Source organism: Schistocerca gregaria, chromosome 7, assembly GCF_023897955.1.
Source record: "Schistocerca gregaria isolate iqSchGreg1 chromosome 7, iqSchGreg1.2, whole genome shotgun sequence".
Lineage (NCBI taxonomy): Eukaryota > Metazoa > Arthropoda > Insecta > Orthoptera > Acrididae > Schistocerca > Schistocerca gregaria.
The window spans coordinates 333691253-333716642 of NC_064926.1; the positions used below are offsets into that span (position 1 = coordinate 333691253).

The 25390-nt window shown below is 48.1% G+C and overlaps 1 protein-coding gene across 1 annotated transcript in view; it reads right to left on the minus strand.

Annotated features, from left to right (window-relative positions):
- The window catches only part of LOC126281314 (cytochrome P450 4C1-like), a 146548-nt gene that overhangs the window by 17460 nt on the left and 103698 nt on the right, over positions 1–25390 (minus strand). The window contains exon 11 of the mRNA XM_049980160.1: positions 15614–15793. Coding sequence (XP_049836117.1) covers positions 15614–15793 — 180 coding nt within the window. The remainder of the gene's footprint in view (positions 1–15613; positions 15794–25390) is intronic.

A 25390-nucleotide genomic window follows, 5' to 3' on the forward strand; every position in this document is an offset into this window, starting at 1 on the left:
CTGCATGCACAGAAATGCATACAATAAAACACGCTAATTTTTAGAGACTTAAAAACCATTAATTCAGCAAATGTGTTGAGATGATATAACCTTCTCTTTACAAATCAATGTCCCACAGGGCTCAATTTTGCCTGTATAACTTTATAGCAAATGTACATAAAAGTGTATTTGAACTAGGATGTTTAATGTTGATCAGCTATCAGATCATAAAGCTAATTAATTACTGATAAATTGAAGGTGGAACAAATTCTGTGCTGGGATGTTAGATTTATTAACTGATAACAATATTAACACATATAGGGAGGAAATAAAACTAGTATTATACGGGAATACTGTATTACTTTCTTCCAGTAATATTGAGGAACCCTTCAAGAAGTTCATGAACATTATCTCTAAAAGTTTTAATATCAATTGCCAAATCATAAAACAAAATAAATGGTTTATACCTGACTAACAAAAGCTAAGGCTACTGGTAATTTTTTGCTATTAAAAAGGAAAAAGTGGTTTTGTGGATGAAGCCACTTAGAACAACCTCAAAGGACATTACAGATGACAAATCAGAATAGCCAAATGTAGAGGAAATGAACAGTACATTGAAAACTCAAATAATAGATGTAAAGCAGCATGGAGTATTATAAAAACAGTGTTGGATACTGACATCAATTGTAAGGGAATGTCAAATGCAGTCAGTATCACAGCAGATAAATTTAATCAATATTTTCCCAAGGCAGCAAACACCACTACCACTCCAAGCACTGGTGAGCATATTTCTAATTCAATTTACACTTCTAATCTAGACCCCATTTCTGGCAACTGGTTTTCTCAAAATTGTGCAAACTCTATGCCGCGTTTCAAGTGGACACAAATACAAGTATGTGGTGTGGTTAAATCAATAACGAAACTTGGAAATTCAAAATCGAAGGACATTTATGGCTTATCAAATTTTGTTATTAAAAAATAGTGAACGCTAAAAACTGGATGTATGCTAGTGGCCATTTTCCAGAGTGTCTAAATATAACAGTTGTTGCCCCTATTCATAAAATGGGTAACAAGTTATGAACAATTATTGTCCAGTGTCACTGGTAGTTATTCTCTTCAGAATAAAAGAATAATGCATACAACAGGATATTGGATATTTGCAGACATTTGCCTGAAAACAATATTCTGACTCAATCTCAATATGGTTTTAGGTCAAAATTATCAACAGCTGAATGCAGCTGAAGACATAATTTCTTTTATACAAGCCTCATTTGAATCAAAGTTATCTGCTGAAGCCATTATAGTCGTCCCTAGCAAGGCGTTTAATTCGGTAAGCCACACAATACTACTGGAGAAACTTTGGTGCTGTGGAGTCAGAGAATTAGATGTCTCTCCTATCTCAGTGATAGGAAACAAATTGTAGTTTACAATAAGCAGAAGACCCAATTCTTAGACTTAACTCACAGTGTTCCTCAGGGTTCTGTGCTTGGCCCTTTCCTGTTTATAATATTTGTAAATGATCTTCCGTGTAACATGCCCTGTAAATCTGTACTTTATGCTACCATCACAACATTCATTAGTTCTGGAATGGACATAAACAAACTGAAACTGGAAAACAAAGAGTATGTGAACCTGTATAATACATTCTTCAAAGCCAATGAGTTATTCATCAACTATGAAAAGACAGTGAACTTCGTTTTCAGTCTATCAAGTTAATGAAACTGATTAATCAGCTGTTAAGCTACGTGGTATACGAGATTTGTCCGGAAAATACGTATAAAAGTTGAATAATGTATTTATGTTACAAGTTGCAGTCACCGCCAGGTGGGACTATTGCTGTAATCAATCCCATCAACGCTCAGTTCGAATCAAAGCACTCTGCGTGAAGGTGGGAGTGTGCAGCAGCTTGTTGACAGTTACGCTTTTTCACAGCCGTCGGCATGTAGCTCTCTCTGATTGAGGGACAGCGCATCAACATCAAGTTTCTTGCAAAGCTAGGCAAGAATAGCCGTGTGATTTTTGAGTGTTTGAAACAGTTTTACGGAGACAAATCTCTGAAGAAACCAACCGTGAACAAGTGGTTAAAAAGGTTCCGGGATGGCCGAGAAGAAGTGAACAATGACCCTCGAATAGGACGCCCGTCGACAATGAGTTCCGATGCAAATGTTGAACGAATTGGGGCTTGTGTCCTTAAAGACCGTAGATTGACAGTCAGAAGGATTGCTGACGAGCTGTCAATCCCCAAAACAATCGTTCACGAAATCCTGACACAAAAACTTGAAATGAAGAAATTGTGTGCGAAAATTGTACCGAAGCTCTTGACGCCAGAACAGAAAGCAAAGAGAGTTGAGTGCTGTGAGGATTGGTTGGAAGCAAAGGAGCGAGGGGACTTTCTCAACTGAGTCATTACTGGAGACGAGTCCTGGTTTTACGAGTTCATTGTGGAGCTCAAATCTCAAAGCAAGGAATGGAAACTAGCAGGAGACCCGAGAACAAACAAGTCGCGAAAATCAAGGTCCAATGTGAAGACAATGTTGATTGTTTTCTTTGATTCTAGGGGCATTGTTCACAAGGAATTTGTCCCTCCCGGCCAGAGAGCGAATGCAAATTTTTACGTTGAAGTTCTGACATGTCTCGGAGCTCGTGTGCCCTAGGTCGACCGGAGTTGGCAAAATGGGGCAGGTGAATCCTTCATCACGACAATGCGCACGCTCACACGTCGCTCGTTGTTCCCGAAATGCAAAACAGTGTTTCGGGGGCGGCACTTGGAAGATGTGGAAGGCATCAAGTCGCAAACGACATGGCAACTGAACAACATCACAACTGAAGACTTTCAGCAATGTTATCAACAGTGGAAACGGCGTTGGCAGAAGTGTATCGAATCTCAGGGCGAGTACTTTGAAGGAGAACATATTGTAATACCTGAATAATCGTAAAATAAAGTTATTACTCAACTTTTATACGTATTTTCCGGACAAATCTCGTATACCTTGATTCCAACTTAACTTGGGACTAACACACAGACCACATATGCAGAAAGCTCTCACTCTTTAACTTTGTTGTGTTGTATCTTCCCATCGCATACTAGATATGTTCTGTTGCTGATAAATCAGAAGACTGGCAATTCCGCCAGGGATCCGTACATTTCTCAAGGCATTTGTGCCATGAGCTGAAGTGTGAGGTCTTGAATTATCCTGATGGAATATGCCATTTAATACCCCGGTGACGAAATGTACGACGACGAGTTTTACTGTTCTTCCCAGGTACTGGCGAGCTTTCAGCTTTCTTTCAACGGCTACCAAATCAGTCCAGGTTTCATATCCAGTAGCTCTCCACACCATGGTTGAAGGGGTTGGAGAGGATGGGGCTCGAAAGTCGCTATTTCTTGTGACCTGTCACCGGGTTTCCTGCGGACACTTTGGAATATATCAGACCACCACAAAAAAGAATGAGTCTCATCGCTGAATAGGCTGGAATGCCACACAATGTCCTAATTCACTCTGGCCCTGCATCATGCGAGTCCTTGTGGGCTTTTGTACGTTGTCAGTGGTGAAAGTTGCATGACAACTCATATCCCAACCCAGCTTCGAGTAATCTGTTTTCGACGGTTCGAGGAGAAACTCCATCTGAACCTCTGTTACGAATTCAGCTGTTGTTATGTGTCTATTCTTCAGAGTAAGTCTGAAAATCATACAGTCTTCTTGTCGCATAGTCCTTACGAAAGGAGCTGGAGCAGTTGTTCTTGTCACACTGTTGTCTTTAGTTCATCTCGTCATCATTCATTCAGCAATCGCTGCGCTACGGCGTACTGTGCGTGCGATCTGTCTATTTTGCGCTCCCACGTCCCTCATATCAATGATTCGATCTTTTGCAAAATAGGAAATATGGCGATAAGGTACACGGACCATTCCTCTGGGCACGTTCTGTTGCGATTTTCACCTAGGAAATTCTAATAACCTTACAATGGAATGGACCAGTCCGACATTCAGAATCTACTCCGAAATTTTCTCACGGAAGAAAACACCGAAATAAATGCATTGCCAATATTATAGGTGCTAAGGTGCACTGGAGGTATTTCGAAAAAATTGTGATGTTACCCATTTTTGCCATACGAAGAACTACTTTCTGACTGGCGCGAGAATCGGCGATTAAACAGACACAGCCGTGATAGGAGCACCGCGTAGAGCGAAATCAAAAGTTCATATACGCGAATTTTAAACAATTAAACCACAGTAAAAATTAATTAAAACTTGCAGTTCATATTGACAACTAAGCTGTTGCAGGTATAATTGTTACACAACTGACTAGCAGAGGAAAGAACGAGCGCAGTGTATGATGCTACATTACAGACGACGTTCATCTGACGGAACTTCAATATGTTGACAAGGTGTGATAATTTTGGACTAACGTTCCAGTTCTTTGTTTGTCGTTAGTCGTCACTAAAATCCAAAGTGTGTATTGGATGACGAAAACAAATTTTTTCTTTAAATCAGGCACATCTGATAAGAGAAAAATTACCTGACAGTAATTTATTATTTTTATTTAGAAAGATCTGGAATGGAGTAAGAAAAGGTCGTGGTCGTTCTTCTGCATCCATACCTGATCACATTCGTAAAACGTGGTGATGTATTCTGACACTGCGCAAATGACTGACGTTTAGCAATACAATTGGAAATTTTACTGTCCGACAATTTTCTAAACAATGCGCTGTGGAAACATTTCTATATTGAGAGTGTGAATCACACTATCCGTTCCGAGTGGTATTTGAATTATATTAACAGTCTTTTCGTCATTCTCCTAAAGAGAGAGGTTTCGTTATGTCCAGGCCAAGAGCAGAACAAACCAATGGGCTAATTTCTACACTTGACAAAAAGACGTTTAGGCTGAAAAATTGAAAATTATTCTCCGGTTTATTCAGATACTGCTAGACTGATTCAAGATTTGTGCAACTGAAAAATATTTTTTGTTTTGTTTGTAGTCGTAATTTGCCTTGAGGTTCGTGAAGACATACAAAAGGTGCAGAAACATTAATCCACTGAGAATTATAATTGGCATTGTTGTGTATGACTGTCATAGAATTCATCGACTGCACAAGCGACTCTGTCTTTTTTTTTTTTTTTTTTTTTTTTTTTGGGCCGAAACAATAAACTGCAGTCTGCATTGATCGAAACCTGACTGACTGGCTTTATATATAGTATATGTGGGGATAAAGAAAGCTTCGTCTTCATGAAGTTATGAATTTCTCTGTAGTATTACCTATTAATGACATGTCTACAGCTTTACTTTCAGTAAACTTCTTAACTTTGCGACTTCCTTTCCTTTCTCAGTAATGGTGACTACGAAGAGTATTTCTAAATCGTATATGTGTTTGTCCGCAGCTCGTGGTCTTGCGATAGCGTTCTCGCTTCCTACGCCTGGGTTCCCGGGTTCGATTCCCGGCGGGGTCAGGGATTTTCTCTGCCTCGTGATGACTGGGTGTTGTGTGTTGTTCTTAGGTTAGTTAGGTTTAAGTAGTTCTAAGTTCTAGGGGACTGATGACCAGAGATGTTAAGTTCCATAGTGATCAGAGCCATTTGAACCATTTCGTATATGTGTTTGCATGATGAATATAACCGTTCACAGGACTCTTCGGCTTGTAGCTAATGGAAATGACTAGTTTCAGGCCTAGTGAAGCTAGAATGCTATTGGTTAATGCCTTCTCCACTGGATCGTATCGCTCGTCAGTTAAGATAATGTGTTCTCGGCCAGACATAATGTTTTTCCTTGTTTTTCCGGGTTTATACTGACAGCCATTATTATGAAGGAAAAATAATTTCTCGGTTTTGGAGCTTGCTCGTGATTTGCTCCGAAAGTTTTATTGTATTTGCAGTGGCAGCTGTTTTGTAAAAGCACAGGTGCATGTGAACTCTTGACACCTTGTGAATTTATTGGTTAGTTTTCTTTGAATGCCGTTAAACGTAATGTAGATGCGGTAATTGGAAATACAGGGCACTAAATCTAACGAGCTGGCCTGCATTGCTCCTCTAGACTCGGTGAATGTTGGCTCAGCATTGCGAGCTTAGGTTCACTTGTGCACGTTTTAAGGAACTTACGCACTTGCGCAACTGGCTTGACGTAATTACCTTACGAGCCAAGTACATACGGATTTGATAAACAATGTGCACGGTTCTCGGCGTGCACTGCTAGCCCTCATCACTCAACTGCAAGTTTACATCAGTGCCACCAGGTTAAAGTACCGGGTGATCAAAAAGTCCCTATAAATTTGAAAACTTAATAAACCACGGAAAAATGTCGATAGAGAGGTAAAAATTGACACACACGCTTGGAATGACATGGAGTTTTATTAGAACAAAAATAAAAACAAAGTTCACAAAACGTCCGACAGATGGCACAGGACAGCGAAACGTCAGTGACGGCGCATGACAATTTTGTATAAAAGGAGCCGTAATGAGAGAGAGAATCATCTCCGGCGGCACCTCGCTATGAGTACCGCCCTTCGATTTGTGTTTTCGTACACTAAACGAAGCGTTAGGGTTGCAGGTGCCAGCCAGCCAGCCAAGCAGCAGCGCTCTAGCCGAGCAGCAGCAGCAGCAGCAGCAGAGGCAGCGGTCCAGGCAGCCTGCCAGCAGCAGCAGTCCAGTCAGCAGCAGCGGTCCGGCCTGCAGCGGCGGTCCAGCCAGCAGCTGCAGCAGCAGCAGCAGCGGTCCAGCCAGCCAGCCAGCCATCCAGCAGCAGCGGTCCAGCCAGCAGCAGTAGCAGCGGCAGCAGCAGCCGCGGCGTTCCTTCCAGCCGTCGCCAGCGCCAGCAGCATGGGACTCTGGTCCTCGTCTTCAACAGTCTTCGTCCGTCCCCCGTTTTTTTCCTCTCCTTTTCGTCCTGTACTGTTTTAGTTCATCCCTGTCGTCATGTCAGCCCCGCCTGGCCCTACTCCCTCCTCCTCCTTCTCCTCCTCTTCCTCCTCCTCCTCCTCCCCTCCCTCTTCCTACAAGTACATCCTCTCTCATCCCGATCCTTCCCTCCTTGAGGCCCGGAACCTCTCCCTCCTTCTCCGCCAACATGTTCCTGGAGCCCTCCTCACTCCCAGAAGAGACTCAGTTCTCATCTCCTCCCCCAGCCCCATCCTCCATACTGACATCCTCTCCCGCATCCCCATCACCCGATTTGGCCCTAACGCCTCCCTCACCCCTGCTCCTTCCCCGTCTCCTACCCGCCAACCCCAACCCCCCGTTGCCAGCTGACCTCACCGCCGTGGTAACTCGGCTTAGTTTGATGATCACGGAGGAGGAGGTGTTGGTGGAGCTAAACCCGCATCCCTCGCTGGAGGTGCGGGCGGTCCGCCGCATCTGTAACTCTGCTGTACCCCACCCGCCTTATGCGGGTTTTCTCAGAGGACGCCCCCTCCATTGACTGCCTTCTGAATGAGGGTGCCCTCCTCTTCCATCAGAGATACAAGGTTGACCCCTCCTGTTCCCCTCCTCAATCCCTCCACTACCAGAGGTGTTTGCGCTACAACGCGCACACAACAGCTGCGTGCCACGAGGCCCCCACCATCCCATATTGTAAGCAAGCGCACTTCCTCTGGCAGTGCCCTAACCTTCAGTCCCTTCCCTCCTGTAATAACTGCAATCTCCCGCGTCCCATAACTGCAATCTCCCGCGTCCTACCTACTCCCAAGAATGTAAGGCCCGACCCCCTCCGACCACCCCTGAACTCACCATCTCTGTCCGCCCTCTGGACGCCCCCACCCCTCCTGGCAATTCCATTTGTCCCCTCCCACCGTTAAGGACATCATCAGGTTTCTCACCATTGTACTGCAAAATTCCGCCCAATCCAGCGCCCTCACACCCTCCAACAGATATCCCTCGCCATGTCCCGTCTTTCACCTAAAAATGTATGCCACCTACTCCCACAACCAGGCCCATTTCACCTTCTCCCGTCTCGACACCCTCGTCTAAATCCCTGTCATGGCGCCACAGCACCATATCCTGTTCAACAACATCCGTTCCCTTCCCATCAACAAAAACCTCTTCATGCACACCCTTGCAACTCACCACGTGGATTCCTTCCTCCTCAATGAAACCTTCCTCCAACCCCACAACACCATCCAAGCTTCGCCCTACCTTCTCCACCGCTCCGATAATCCCTTCCCAATAGCGCTTGGTGGAGTTGCCATTGGTCACCACTGTCAGATCCCAGTTCGGCTCCAACCTCTCCTTCGTGACCCCACTGGGCACCTTATCCTTAGTCTCTCCTTCCCTGGCCTTACCGTCACCTGTGCCACCATCTATGTCCGCCCTAACACCTTTATTCCTTTCTATTTCCTCTCCCACATTTATCGTAGCTTCTCCTCCTACGTGATCGCCGCCGACCTCAATATCCAGTTACGACGGTGGCATCGGTTCCTTTGCACCCTGCAAGGCGACCTCATCCCCATTCCCCAGCACACCCGCCCCAAATCCAACTCAACTCCAGATGTCGTCCTCTCCTTCACCAACCTCTGTGGCCGCATAATGGTGGATATCCTTGATCCCATTGGTAGTGACTATCTCCCTGTCCTTCTCACCTTTTCAGATGGTCGTCGCCCCCCCCCCCCGACCCCCATCATGACCCTCCTCCAAAGTATGTCCATGATTATTCCTGTGCCGAGTGGAATGCCTACTGGGATACCCTCTCCACCCAGGTCAGTGGCCACCCCTTTATCTACCACCACCCTGACAATATTACCCATGCCGCCTCCTTTCTCCACACCTTGTCTGAGGCCGTGGCAGCCCACATCCCTTCTGTCGCCATCCATCCCCACCATTCTACCTTACCCCCACAGGCCGTCCTCCTCCTCCATGAATCCTGCCGTCTATACCATGCTTTCCTTCGCACACATGACCCGGACACACTACGACGCCAGCGGCAACTCCAGAGACACATCCGTAACTTGCTCGAGGCTAAGAAACGCCAGGACTGGCGACAGACATGCACCCGCTTAAACGCCACCCATCCTATCAACTCGTCCCAGTACTGGTCAGCCTTCCGCCGCCTTACCGGATCTAAACCCCTCTCCCCCCTACTATCCTCTCCTTCATGACAACCAAACCTTCCCTGACGCCATTAGTAAGGCCAATCCCTTTTCTTTCTACCTCTCTGATGTCTTTACCATTCCTGACGATCCCCAGTTCGATTACTCTCTCTTCCCAGATGTCCGCAATTGAACTGACACTTCTGTCCCTCCCCTCGCCCCTGGGTTCCAGTACTTGGAAAACATTGCAGACACAGGACTCAATGCCACTACACAGGATCTCATTGCTACACTCTGCATGAAACGCACCACCGCTCTTGGTCATGACCGTGTCACCTATCGTCACCTTCATGAAGCTCCTGCCTCTTTACTCTCCACCTTGGCCAGGCTCTACAATGTAGTCCTGTCCACCGGCTACTACCCCGACCTGTGGAAAACCTCCCGTATCCTGATGTTCCTTAAACCCGGTAAACTGCCATCCACTGTCTCCTCCTACCATCCCATCAGCCTTACCTCAGTCTTCAGCAAGGTTCTGGAATCCATACTCACCCAACGCATCCAACAGCATCTCCGCCAGCACCGCCTCCTTCCCGTTACCCAGTGTGGCTTTCGGCTGTCCTTCTCTTCCGATGACCTTCTCTTTAACCTCACTCATCTCCTCTCCAAACAGCTTATTCCCCGTCGTTCCACTATCTTCCTCTCCCTTGAACTTGAATGAGCCTATGACCATGTGTGGCATTCCAATCTCCTCTTCAAGCTCCAAACCTTCGCCCTTCCTATTAACTACGTTCATCTGATCCGCTCCTTTCTTTCCCACCGTCCTTCCTACGTCACTGACCACGACATGGATTCCTACACCTTTTTCCCCTCTGCCGGTGTGCCCCAGGGTTCCGTTCTCTCCCCTTCTGTACCTCTTGTATACGGCGGACATGCTGCCGCCTTCACCCCCCATTCACCTTCTCCAGTACGCCGATGACACTGCCATCCTTCCCCTTGCCCCCACCCTGCAGCGCTCCCAACACCTTCTCCAATTCCATCTTGACCGGTTCACCGCTTGGTGCAACCAGTGGTTGCTTAAGGTCAACCCGGCCAAATCTCAGGCGATCATAGTAGGCAAAACAACTCCTTCCTTCTGCCTCCTCGACTTCTACATCACCATCTATGGCCGTCCTATCGCCCTCACCCCCACCCTTAAGTACCTTGGTGTCACCCTCGACGGTCACCTCTTCTGTACCCTCACCTCCGGATGATCCAAGCCAAGGCACGCTCCTGCCTCTGTTTCCTCAAACTCTTCTCTGGCCAAACTTGGGGTCTGGACCCCTCTACCATTCTCCATACCTATAACTCCTTCATTCGCCCTATCCTTTGCTACGCCCACACTGCCTGGATCCCTGCTCCCCCTACCTTTTACAAATCCCTTCAGATCCTGGAACGCCATGCTCTTCGCCTCGCCTATAGCATCCGTCTCCCCTCCCCAACGCGGATCCTGTGCGAACTAATTCCCTTCCCCCACCTCCTCCTTTTCCTCGAACAGATATGGATCCTCTGCACCTCCTGCAAACTCGATCCGCCTCACCAGCTGGTCTCTCCCATCCTCTCCCGCCCCCGTTCGCTGCCGCATCTGCCACCTGCTCTCCCCCTCCCTGATGATGCCCTCCTCCCCTCCCTCTACCCCTCCTACCATCTTTGATTCTCTCACCCTCTTCCTGTGTTTGTTTCCTTTGGGCACCCTCTCTCCCTTCCCTCCCCCTTCCCTCCCTCCTCCCTTTCCCCCGACTCCTTCCCCCGGGCTTCCCCTACCCCCATCCCTCTACTCCTACTCCCATCTCCTCTGCCATTGGCATCTCTGATCTTCCTCCCCCTCACCCCTCTTCCCCTCTTGGCAGGTCCCCGGACTCGCACACGTTACGTGGACATTCGCCCGCCAGAGATCATCGCCATCAGTTTCTCGTGTGTGTGCCGTCGTGTTTGTGTTAGTGTTCACCGTCACAGTCCTACGATCACCTGTGCCGTCGAATCATCAGTGTTTGTTCGCCGTGCTAACGTGTTTCAGTGTAATTTTTGTCGAGTGTGAACTGCTTCGTGTTTTGTATTTTTGTATGTCTACTGTTCTTTTACCCGTCACTCTAACTATTATGTATCTTCTTACTGTTTTTTATCATTGGAAAATCAAAGGCAGAAAGCGCAGCGTACGATGCTGCTGCCAGCCTACCTATGTATCCGTATAGGTATGAAAATTACAATAAAGGAAAAAAAAAGAGAGAGAATCAGATGCGCCAGCGCCTAAAAGGCGCTTTTAGTGAAGCTGTATTATCAGAATGGGGAATGTGCTAGTTCAGCGTTACAAGCCTATCACCATAGGAAGGGGATTCGAATGGGTATAGGTCCGTTGACAAATGCAGCTGTGGCGAGAATGATTTCGAAGTTCGAAGCCACTGGTTGTTTAGACGATAGACCCCGTAGTGGCCCACCGAGCACAATTCGTAATGCTGCTGAGACAGTTCAGGAAGAAATGCAGACTGTAGCGGGTTCGTCTATGCACGGGGAAGTTAGCGCTCGTGCAGTCGCACGTCGCACCGGCATTCCGTGCACTACTGTTTGGTTGGAATTTAGGCGTACCCTCCGATGCCATCCGTACAAAATCCATCGCCATCATGAACTGTTACCTGGCGATTTAGTGAAGCGGAGGGCATTTCCGGTGTGGGCGTTTCAAAAGACGGCGGAAGATGACGATTGGTTGAGTAACTTGTTGTGGACCAACGAAGCTCATTTCACACTCCGAGAGTCTGTAAACGCCAACAACTGCAGAATTTGGGCTACCGAAAATCCTAGAACTGTCGTGAAAACTCCATTGCACGACGAGAAAGTCACAGTTTGGGTTGATTTACCACATCTACCGTTACCGTTTCTTCGAGGAAATGCGTGATTCTGGTTTTGTAACTGCTACCGTGACGGGTGAGAGGTACGCCGATATGTTACAGAATCCCATCATCCCCAGCCTGGCTGATAAACGATATTTATGCAGGATGCCGCTCCACCCTATATTGCTACACGCGTGAAAGATCTCTTATGCGCGTCGTTTGGTGATGAACGTGTGCTCAGCCGCCACTTTCGTCATGCTTGGCCTCCCAGGTCCCCAGACCTCAGTCCGTGCGATTATTGGCTTTGGGGTTACCTGAAGTCGCAAGTGTATCGTGATCGACTGACGTTTCTAGGGATGCTAAAAGACAACATCCGACGCCAATGCGTTACCATAACTCCGGACATGCTTTACAGTGCTGTTCAGAACATTATTCCTCGACTACAGCTATTGTTGAGGAATGATGGTGGACATATTGAGCATTTCCTGTAAAGAACATCATCTTTGCTTTGTCTTACTTTGTTATGCTAATTATTGCTATTCTGATTAGATGAAGCGCCATCTGTCGGACATTTTTTGAACTTTTGTATCTTTTTGATTCTAATAAAACCCAATGTCATTCCAAGCATGTGTGTCAATTTGTACTTCTCTATCTACATTTTTCCGTGATTTATTCAGTTTTCAAATTTATACTGACTTTTTGATCATCCAGGCAACGGCCTTGCCGCAGTGGATACACCGGTTCCCGTGAGACCACCATAGTTAAGCGCCGTCGGGTGTGGCCGGCACTTGGATGGGTGACCATCCAGCGGCCATGCGCTGTTGCCATTTTTCGGGGTGCACTCAGTATTGTGATGCCAACTGAGGAGCTACTCGACCAAATAGTAGAGGCTCCGGTCAAAGAAAGCCATCATAACGACCGGGAGAGCGGTGTGCTGACCACATGCCCCTCCTATCCAGACTTATCCACGTTCGCTCTGCCGAAATACCGCTAGACGGAAGCACACTCCACAGATATGCCTGGTCACTCACTATATAGTAAAATGAGATGAGACATCAGTATATGTTATGGCTATACTCGTAGAGAAACCTGTTTGTGGGATTCTGAATGAGATACAGTATATTAACTTTGGGATTTTATCGTACATTAATCCGTTTGAGGCGCTGAGAACCTTAAAGCAAATCATTGTTAATTGTGAGACTGTACTATTTATTCATGCTTCTGACATCTGTTGATCTTATAGTGTGTCAGGTTTACCTATACTGTAGGAACTCGTTGTACGTATATCTGAACATTGACGAAAAACTGTCTCACTGGTTTCTCTGCTATTCACTGAAATATGGGGGGGGGGGGGGGGGGGGCGGAGACGGTATGCTTTAAGTCTTTATGGCTCTCAGCGCCTCATTTGCATTCTAGTCAAGTGATCATGTCGGTAGATAGTACTACTTTAATGTAATAATTTCCGCAAACGGCAGTTTGTGTTTGGAGTTGGTTGTTTACTGTGCAGGAATCGGCTTTCCTGTGCAGTGTCAACATGAGCTCTGTTGAGCCTGCATTAGGTGCTAAAAGAAAAGATAATTACCAGAAAAAGTTAGTCGCAAAGTAAGTAGGGCCTCCCAGTTCAGATCCGCTGTCTGAGGAAGTCACAAAAGCAAATAAGCGGGACTACAAGCGAACATTTAAGAAAGAAGTGTACAATAAGCGTAAGTTGTTGTGTGGGTTCAACATAATAATGCCTAATTTTCAAACCGAAAGTTAATTAGAAATCTTGTACATTTCTCCGAAAAAATAAACAACCACGTAAACTTCCACTTACACAAAAATGTGGAAGGGAGAATAGTGACAGCTTATCCATAATTTCGATCTTGCCATGAACTGTACTTAATTATATACAGAACAACAAAATTCCACTAAAATCTATTGCTGCCTTCTTCAGACAAGTTCTGCATATTGTTATTACTACTGTTTTTATTATTGTTACTACTACTACTATTACTATCCCTGACACCGGTTGAAGTTGTATAAATACGTTGATTAGCGTAACTGTTATACAGCAGACGTTTATCTGAATTTAAAAATTTGTGAGCATTAGGAGTGTATATCTACGAGCCTACACTGTGTGTTTACCTCGAGAACTGTTCCACTAGTCCAGATGTGGTTGACAAATCAATGAGGAAGAACACCGACGTTATCTGAACAACGCTGCGAAACGCGGAGTTTCCTGACGTTATAAAAAATGGATAACTGAAGAAGGCCCAACGCGTAACGGCGTACAGAAACTGGCAGATGTTGATGAAACAGAAAGCTAAGAGAGACTTCCTGATGGTCTACATGCTGCGTGAGAATATCTTAAAAAGATAAAGATCGTTCTTTAATTACCTCCATGTCGACGGGAGGTTCAAAAAATGGTTCAAATGGCTCTGAGCACTATGTGACTTAACATCTGAAGTCATCAGTCCCCTAGAACTTAGAACTACTTAAACCTAACTAACCTAAGGACGTCACACACATCCATGTCCGAGGCAGGATTCGAACCTGAGAACGTAGCAGTCGCGCGGTTCCGGACTGAAAGAACTAGAACCGCTCCTTCCTTCCTTCCTTTTTCTATCTTTCATATTTATGAATGGCATCGTGCAAAAGCCAAAAGTTGTCAGGGATTACAGCAAGAGTAAGGCAATCGTGGGTAGGTGGATAGGTACGATTCCCAACTGTAAAGCTACCAAATATCCAGGAGCAGGCCGAAAAAGTTTAATTAGAAGATTTAATAAAGGTTGCATACTTTAACACACAAGCTCTATACAGAAAATATTCCGGCGTCTTCATGATTAGTCTCGGGGGAAGAGTTCGTCGTAACTTCTGTACAACAAGGACCACCGCGTGGGGTAGCCGCGTGGTCTTAGGCGCCTTGTCACGGTCCCTGCGGCTCTCTCCGTCGAAGGTTCGAGTCCTCCTTTGGACATGGGTGTATGTCTTGTCCATAGTGTAAGTTAGTTTAACTTAGATTAAGTAATGGGTAGGCTTAGGGACCGATGACCTCAGCAGCTTGGTCCCATAAGACCTTACCACAAATTCCCAACAAGGGTAATCGATTTCTCGCATACTTCGACCGCTGAAAAGCGACTCGTCTTATTTTCAGGAATTTCCTAGAAATTTTGTCAAGCATAACGACTTAAAGACCAGAAAGAGCTGTGGAGTATGCACGAGAGGAGACCTTCGAAAAGTTAAAACCTAACTTAGGTGCAGAATGTGTAGTTCCTCTCTGTGCAGCAACTTGTTTCAATATGCCTCACACAGAAAATGAAAATGAATTATTATATTATTATATAATTATATGAAAATAAAATGAATTATATGAAAATATAATTATTTGAAATTAATTGAAAATTAATTATAAGAATTAATTATATGAAAATATTAATTATTGATTATATGAAATAAAATGTAATTTCTTCTGTAATACCTTCTATTTAATCCCAGCCATCCTTAATTTTGATTCATTCCCAGGAATTTTCTAGAACTAACAAAGAAATTATTTTAATGGCTGTGCGAGGTACGTAGGGCAGCTACACCACTTAGCACTAGGGTAAATTACCACTGAGGGAGAGGTGCAGTGTTTATGGTGTGATACCTTCCATGTTCGTTAGTACGTGCCAACGACGGATGTCCCGTTCCGTGCATCTGTATGCCGACTCCAAAAACTATGCCTACGAATGGTTTTATGGATCACAGGTGTTTCACCTGTAAGCATATTTGCACGCCTCACCTATGCAGCTGCGGGGTCCACCGCTGAAGGGCACGTAGGCGAAGGGGTGCCTGCCCTGCACCCTCTCCGGCAGGAAGTTGTCCGGGTCGAAGCGCTCTGGGTCCGGCCAGTATTTGGGGTCGCGGTGAGTCTCGTGGACATGCAGGACCAACATCACGCCCTCTGGCAGCTTGTAGCCACCTGAAATGTAACAAGGGACCTGTTTGTAACCACTCATTCACACATGGACTCTTGAGTTAAGCAGCATACCATGGCCAGATTTGCCATTTTTGTTTTAGTTATTGTAGAGCCGAGACAGACACAAGGAAAAATTTCCCCGCCATCTATTTACAGATTTGTAATCTTTAAGTGATTAACGTTGCATGTTTACATTTTAATGTAAACGTGGGAAAAGTAATTGCAAATGTCAAAAACTGGTACAGTAACAAACGATGTAACAACCTGAATGTTGAATGCTGGCATGAAAACGTGCATGCATTGTGTCGTACGGGTGTCGGATATCACTTAGTGGAATGGAGTTCCATGACTGTTACACTTAGTCGGTCAATACAGGAACGAGTAATGCTGTTTGTGCATGACGCTGAAGTTGCCACCAGATGAGCTCCCAAATGTGCTCGATTGAAGACAGATCTGCAGCATGTGGACGAGCGTTATCCTGTTGGAAAACAATCCCTGGAATACTGTTTGAGCTCTCGCTTGATACCATGTTAAGTAGCAAATGGCTGTGGTTTTGGATCAGTGGAATGTACGCTCCGTGTCGTCTGGTTTGGAGCTCCCCTTGAAGTAACTGATTGCTAAGAGTTCGTTGTGCCACTGTGGTGCCAACTACTGCTCGAATTCCTGCTGCAGACGCAGTACGATGCACCACAGCCATACGCTGAACACTATGGTCTTCCCTCTCGGCAGTGCCACATGGTCGTCCGTAGCCGATATTCCTGCGACCGTATCTTCCCTCGACCATCGCTGCCAGCGGTCATGTACAGTGGTTATATTTCTGCCGAGTCCTTCTGCAATAATGCGGAATATCCGCCTTCTTGTGGTCGTATTACACGACCTCGTTATAACTCAGTTAGCTGTTGATAATGGCGTCGTCTCAACTATCATCAACTCACTACGTCGAATCTCAAAGGTAACTAGTAACGCTCACAACATTTGCAGCGCGTATCTGAAGTAAACTTGAAATGCATCCTCGTGGTGGTGCTGATAGCGCCATTCTTATGTGACTGGCGCGAAATTTGAAAAAACGTCATCTTTCACATATTTCTATATATGAAAGACGTCTTTTCAAACTTGCCAACTTTCGTTTATCTTGCACAACTCCTTTTTTTTCGTCAGTGTAAAATTGGCCAGATACATCGAGTGTTGAACATGTCGGACTGTGATTTGCTTCTTACATTTAATTTGATTTTGAAGATGTTAAAAATAAATTAAAACACGATAATGAGTAACATATTCCTATATATTTCAACTTCTTATTTAAAATTTATTTCTACTGCAGTGCAAGATACGGGAGTAATTCCAGCATGCCGCTACATATTAAGTATATAAGTTTTTTGTTGCCAAAGGAAACTGCAGTCTGTTAAAGGATGGGCTTACATACATTGTTTTAATGAAGATTTTAACGTCTTTACATTTTCTCAAATCGGATCATCCATTACCTTATACTATAGTGAGAAACTTGACAATGGGGTGAAGGGTGTCATAACACATACCAACAGTTTCGAGGGAGAAAAAAGAAATTTCATAATTTGATACGGTGGGAATCTACATTGTTAGCAAAAGTATGAGAAGCTTCGAGCAACAGGTCGAAGGTTTCTATCAAATTACACAGATTTTGTTGTCATTACGGAAGCACTAAGGCGTCAAGAGAAGGTATTTATTTCGAAAAATCTTGCAATGAAAATGTATGTGGACATAGTCCAGCTTCCCTCAAAATTCCAGCCACTTTACGATAGAGCCAGAATGGAGTTAGAACTTCGTTCATGCAAAGAACTCACTGGAAGACAAAGTTCAGCATAACGTAGATTTTCTAATGTAAATAATATTTAACAAACAGAGGAAAACGAAGTATTCATGTTCCGTTCACTATTTGTATTATTTCCAATAAATACAAAAGTTCGTTCTTCTCGATGTCAGAATACTGACAAGATTAATATTTTTACTCAGTCAATGGTTCATATGTCCTGTGCAACCCAGTAAGGACAGCGTCCAAGTATCTATGGTTAATACAATTGATATGGTTAGTACAATTGAACAGAAATGAATATGAATGACGCCATGTGCCACATTTCGTAGCGACTACCACTCAAGATCGATGTGATACGTTTTGAAGGTATTCGTCCACGTATTTGAAATAGACAGCTAATAATGACACAGTCACAGTTATAATACGTCAACAATCATTACTGGTTTCAGCCTTACATTATTACGACACAGCTTTGTTCTCAAAATACCGACAGTATCGCAGGAAACGCAAACACTTTGAGTTTTACTTTACATTAATTACAAATAGAAGTGGCAACATTGTGGATTTTAATTTTGTAATGCAGATTCTTTTTCTTTATCTTTCTTCTTATAAAATCTGACACTGCCCTAAGCCGGTAATGGTATTTATCGTATGATGAATGTAATTGTGTCTAAAATGAAAATAAGTGTAGAAAGATAATTATAAGTACCTAACTGCGGCTAGCAATACGATCCAAGGTACTGATAAATCTGTAGAATGAATTTTTATTTCTTACTTTAGTTAGTAATAACTTTCTCATAGATACGGGACCCTATTGTGAACCCACAGCCTCCATACATCACCATTTGAACAAGATGTTGCCAAGTGCGATTATAATATAAGGGGGTGCTGGCAGTTAAATGTCCTGAACCATATTTCACGAAAGTGTAAACACAGACAACTGTGAACTGTTCATTGCCACTGTACGAAGTGATAACTCATCGGAAATTACATATCCTGTCCGTTAAGAGTATATAGAAGAAATCCAAAATGTAGACATTGTCTGCGGCAATATTGCTGACTATTGGACGTAGAGGAACCCGTTTTTTGTGCACCTTAGCCAAGCCATAGAATTTGGATGGAACTGGTGCTTTAGCCCTTAGCTGCTTAACGGTGTTTTCTGGAAGGCCGGTTTCCTTTAGAAGAGCCCTGGTCGTCTTATCCATCTGTTCTGTGGCTTCCCTTTCTATTGGTCTGTATGCCGGGTTGTCTAGACGAGAATCTCATCTACCTGGATACCGGTTTCCCGCTGAGCTAGGCTTGGAACCCAGCACTAAATCTTTTGAAGACGCAATGTGGGCAACATCCAGATCCCAAGGGACACAAGTATAGAGATGGAATTAGCGAAAACAGCCCAGTTCATGTAACAAAGGACGTAAGTAAAATGGTACCTCAGACAACAGACACAATATCTGAGGACGTTCTTCCGAGTCTCGAGCGACAATTTGAACACAATCGGCCTGAAAATAACACTGCAGCCGCTCCTGGGGGGCAAGAACTTCGGACGGAACACATAACCGGGCACATAACGGTAACAGAACGTCCTAATTCACAAAAGGACTCAAATGACGACAATCGGAGGATAAAACGTCAGGCAGAGCTTGAACGCCATTCAGAACATAATTCAGCTATATTGACAACGGATAATAACCACAAAGTGCGCGCACAGCGTTCGCAACAGCCGCGGCTAGAAGAAAACGCTACAGCCGTTGCTATTGGTCGGGGCACACCACGGACAGAGCGCCAGACGCGGCGCGGACCGCAGAGGGAACGCTTAGCACAACGTAGGCATAAATAACGGACTCGTTCCACACCGGAATCAGTATTAGATTGCTGCTGAGATGCCGAACCGAGCAGACCGCTGTGAAGATGTGAAGGGTGTGGCGGATCGTCGTCCGGCAGAGCTTGCTCTGTCGGCGACCCCATCCGGCCCCCCAACGGCAACAACCCGGCAGATGGACATGGACCACGAGTCGGACAGCTCTACGGACCGGCGCAGTCATTATGCGACCTCAGCCACGGCTGAGGCAGCGAGTGGTTCGGCGGACGGCTTGTCGGCGGGGCCTGCCCCGTCGGCGGCCGCTAACCGCCGGCCACCTACGACTGTCCGGCCCAGCAGGAACGGAGATACGCAGAGGAGCCGACGGGCACTTTCGGCGGAAGGGGGCTTGCCCCTGCACGCCTACGCCCGCGTACTTGACGTTGGCGGCCCGTCGGCGTCGTCCTGCGCTACCAAGGAAAACAGCAGCGCGGCCACAGTGCTGGCCGTTCAGCAAACGAGGGCCGAAACGGATGCTTCGGCAACTGTTCCGGAGCAAACCAAGTCACTGGCGCCAGTGGCTTCAATGGATGCAGCGCATACGCCGGAGGCAGAAAGGCAGCTTGCCTTCCTGATGGGACTCATCCCAGGCACAAAACCGGCAGCTGAAACCATGGAGGTGGAAAAGCACTCGCGCAAGCGGCCTGCCGACGCGAGTGCTGCCACCACCTGCAAGAGGTCTGCCACTAGCTCGAACAGCAGCGCACCCACGCTCCGCACACAGCGGAAAGCATCGAGGAAGGGTAACAAGACCCTTCCCCCGGCCGCTGACGATGAGGGCTTCACACAGCCCTCCCGCAAGCACACAGCCAGAGCTGTCGTGCTCGCCCAACAGTCGGCCATCAACACCGGCAACCGGTCCTCCGGCCTCTCAAATGACGCTGGAGAGCCCATGGAGAGCCAACAGCAGAGGAAGTCGCCCCCACCGCCCCCTGTGGTCATCAAGTGGACCGGCGGCTTCAAAGAGTTCCGAGAGAAAATCAAAGCGGTTGTTAAGGGGAACGTGACGTTTCGAGTCGCAGGGCGCGACTTACATCGCGTAGTCACCAAAACAGCTGAAGACTACCGTGGGGTCATGGACCTCACCGAAAAGGAGGGGCTTCACAGCTTCACCTACTCCTCGGAGCCGGTGAAGACGCTGAAGGTCGTCTTTCGCAAGCTCCCGTTCAGCATGGACCCAGGGTACCTGCGGGAGCTGCTTGAAGATCTGGGCTTTCCCATCCGCGCCACAGCGCGCATGAAGTCGCCCAGGGACCACTCCGACATGCCGCTGTTTATGGCGGTTCTCGATGACACCATCGAGAACCGCAAAATCTTCCAGCTGACGCACGTGGCCGATGTCGGCGTCACCGTGGAGAAGCTACGCAGGAGACGAGGCCCGCCGCAGTGCTTCAACTGCCAGGCCCTCGACCACGTAGCGAAGTACTGTAAGATGCCTCCTCCCTGCGTCAAATGCGCGGGGGACCACGCCACTAAAGATTGTAAGATTCCGAGAAAGGACGCGCCCACTTGCTGCCATTGCGGCGAGAAACACGTGGCGTGCTACCGCGGCTGCACTACCTTCCGGCGTGCCACCGCAAAACAACGAGGACAACCGGCGCACTCCGCGCGGGTGCAGTCCGGGAGAAGTTACGCAAACGCTGCCACTGACAAGGCACCCGCCAAGTCAACTGAGCAGCGTCCTGCCGACGCCGCCGTCGAACGGGGGCGTGGCAACCAGTCCGAGCCTGCTCCAGAGGCGGTAGTCGCTCACGGGCGCGGACCGCCGAGAGAGCAGCCTGCAACAGCGAGGGGCGGCCGCCGGCGCGGTCGGCGGAGGGAGCGTCCTGCCCGCGAGACGCCAGCTCCACAGCCTGCTGTTCGAGACCAGGCAGCGGCACCACCCCCAGGCACTGACAGGACTTCTGCAGCGAGTGTCGCGGAAGAAGTCAGGGCCATGAGGGAGGACTTCAAGCTGTTCCTGACACAACTTCCGCAGATGATTGCGTCTGCAGTGCAGTCGGCCGTTCAGGCCATCACCACACCAGCTGTCCCCACACCCAAACATGGATAGGCACATCCAGGGCCTAACCGTTTGTGTGTGGAATGCGAACAGCATCAGAACCCAAGCGGGAGAATTCCGCCAGTTCCTGCGTGATGAGCACGTGGACGTTTGCCTCGTCACCGAGACCTGGCTGAAGCCAGGCGTGGACGTGAGGGCTGCAAATTTCCGCTGCTACCGCACGGACCGGGCAACCCATGGAGGCGGAACGGCGGTGTACGTCAAAACGTCGTTGCGCCATCACCAGGTTCTACTCCCAGAGACGCCGACTCTGGAAACCACGGGCGTCGTTGTCTGCACTTCCGCAGGCCACGTCACGTTCGTGGCAGCGTACCGACAACCGTCGGGACACCTGCAATCCAGGGACATCGAGACGCTGCTGTCGATGCGCGGGCACCTCTTCATCGGCGGCGATCTCAATGCTAAACACCCGGAGTGGAACTCCAGGGTCACCACCATCAGCGGCAGGCGACTACTCCGGGTCGCAAACCTCCACGACGCCATAGTGCTGGGTCCCTTCGACCCCACGCACTACCCGAAGCGTGGCCGTCCCGATGTTCTAGACATCGCGATCGTGAAAGGGGCAGCTCACAACGCGATCGCGACCACGCGCTGTGCCCTGTCCTCAGATCACCTGCCAGTGATCTTTGACATGGACACAGACGGGATGGCCCCACCTGAGCACCGCAGCGCCCGCCTCAACACCAATTGGGCGCACTTCCAACAGCACCTAGCAGAGACGGTCACCGCCACACCCGATCCGGACGTGGAGGGGGTGGACGCCGCGCTAGCTGCGTTCACCCACTACACACTCGCGGCGGCAGATGCGGCGGCGCCACAGCGACCAAGGAAGCCGATGGATAAATCCAAGCAGCTTCCGCCGGATATCTTGATGTCCATCCGTGAGAAGAACCGGGTCTTCCGTGAGTGGCAGATCACGAGAAGCCCCGCCACCAAACGCCTGCTAAATCGCCTGCGCCGCGAGATATCGGCGGCCGTCAGCCACCACCGAAATCGGGACTGGGCTGGCAAAATAGCCACGCTCAGAATCGATGACGGAAGCGCCTGGGCCGTAACTAAGAGCTTCCTGAGGAAGGGCCAACGCATCCCGCCGCTGCAAGTTGGCAGAGACGTCTTCGCGGAACCAGATGCCAAGGCGAGCGTCCTTGCGGACGCCTTCGCGGAAAACTTTACACCGGTGGACGACGTCGTCGATGACGACATGATCCGCGAGGTGGACGAGCGCCTCCCACTGTACCTGACCCAGCAGGAAGAGGACGACATCCTCACAGAGACAACAGAAGAAGAGGTCCAACATCACCTCAACTTCCTGCAGCCCAGGAAGGCAGGGGGATGTGACAAGATGGGTAACGCACTGCTGAAGAAGCTGCCGCCGGAAGCAGTGCGTGTCGTCACAGCGATATTCAACGCCATCCTTCGCACTGGCGTCTACCCTGCTGCGTGGAAACACGCAGAGGTGGTCGCCATCCCGAAGGCTGGCAAAGATCCTAGGCTGGCGCAAAGCTATCGCCCAATAAGCCTCCTGCCTTCCCTCTCGAAAACCTTCGAGAGGATTTACTCGATCCGACTGCAGCGCCACGTCAGTGAAGAAGGCCTGCTTCCTGACGAGCAGTTCGGATTCCGCCGCGGACATGCTACGCAGCATCAGCTACTACGACTGGTGGAGCAGGCAATGGGGGCCCTGGAACATCGCGAGTACCTCGGGGCGGTTTTCCTTGATGTTTCTAGGGCCTTCGATAGCGTGTGGCACGACGGCCTCCTGTACAAGCTGCTGGTACAGGGGGTTCCTGTGTCGCACGTCCGCCTTCTCCAGTCGTACCTGCGCGGGCGCACCTTCCATGTGCGCGCTGACGGTGGCGTGTCAACGGCGCGCCACATCCGAGCAGGAGTACCGCAGGGGTCCGTGCTTGGCCCACTGCTGTACTCTCTGTACACCGCCGACGTGCCAAAGACGACGCCGAGAGTGCACCTGGCGCTCTACGCGGACGACACCGCCATCTACACTCGCAGCAAGGACGCGCAGCTAATGCGCCGCCGGCTGCAGCTCTCCTGCAACGAGATTGGAGCCTGGGCCACCAAATGGCGGCTCAAGTTCAACGCCGGGAAAAGCCAGGCGGTGATATTCACGCGCCGCCGCATTCCCGACGCGCTGCTGCAAGTGCGGATCATGGGAGGCCCCATCCCGTGGTCGCGCACAGGAAAATACCTCGGCGTCACCCTCGATCGACGCCTGACGTGGGGTCCACACATCCGGGAGCTGAGGGGCCGAGCGCTCGGCAGGTTGCGCCTGCTGTACCCGCTCCTCAACCCAACGACGACACTGCCCCCCCACTGCGGCCTCTCGCTGTACCTAGCACTCATCAGGCCAGTGCTAGAGTACGCGGCCGTGGTGTGGGGAAACGCGGCAGAAATGCACATCCAGACGCTGCAGCGTGTGCAGAATAAAGCCCTTCGGCTGGCTCTACACCTGACGAGGGACTACGGCACACGCAGGCTGCACGACGCCGCTGGAGTCCAGATGTTGGAGCGCCGCTTCCGCGCGCTCGCTACACCATTTTATGAGTTGACGAGGACCTCCGAAAACCCGCTGGTCAGGGGGCTGGGAAACCAACCCCACTGGCGCCCAGCGACCAGATGGCCAGACCTGCTGCTGGAGTAATCCAAGCAGCAAGAGAAGAAAAATTACGAAGCGTGAAGACGTGAAGACGAACAAAACGTGAGGACCACAACGACAAATTGCGATCTCTGACGCAGGAACAGCAGGCCCTGCTTAACCTGCCCAAAACGTGCAGTGAATGCACGAGATGTCACGCACGACGACGACGACCGGAATCAGTATCAGACAGCACTTGAAGGAGACTGCGAGTCACGAAATTGAAATATCGTGCAGGAAAGACGCGAATAACCGGCAGAAGCATCATTAATCAACATGACAACGCCTCGCCGGGAAAACTTGAAGAATTATGTTGACACTTGTATATAAGTGTATAGTGTTGAACAGCTATTACACTCTAGACTATTCACGGAAGCTGTCTGGCCTAATGAAGGAAACCAGTCGCCTTGACTGGACCGAAGACACGAGTTTCTGTTGTACAAAAATGCTATTAATCATGAAATTTATTATTTCTCTGACTACTGTAGTGTTGTAGTAAAGTACAGAAGATAATTTTCAAGTTATACTGAAAATAATATATTTAATACAGTATTCGAGGATGTTATTATACATTTTCGTTAGGTAACCCTTCAATACTAAGCTTTCCTTACACTGAACTCATTACAACCCCACAATCGCACCGTCATGTTACAGACGTCCATAAAATTTGCTACACCCCTCCATTATCTCGTAAATGATTTACATGTGATACGTCTTTGCACGAGAAGGTGCTGAGAATGGAAAATGCAAGCCTTGTAGGTTACCAATGAAGGACACTGCTGAAGTCCAGCGGAATATCAGCGCAGCGATCCAGTGGGAAACCATAAAGCGTCCCATCTGGAGCACTCGTCGAAACAGTCCGCCTTCACACCAATTAGGTGATTTCAATTTTTCCTTTATACTGAAGGGGTAATGGCATACCTGTAGATTCAAATGACACCAGATTACTGCAGCATGATTTTTTGATACAGGCCCTCCACTCTGCGAGGTGTATAGCGAACGAGAGTTCCAAACCCTGACAGCCGATGCACTGCTAGCCGTTAAAATGCTACAGCTTTGACCTATTACTAATTGTCCGTATATGGTATAGTAATAAGAATGTTTGATTAAACTACGCGTATAGCTCTGCGTGTTAAAGCGCCACTTCTGAGATGGGGAAGTACGCCCAGGGATCAACGATGAGGGCCCGTGTGCCAGCCAGCCTGGACGAGGCTTTAAGCAGTTTTTCACATCCAAGA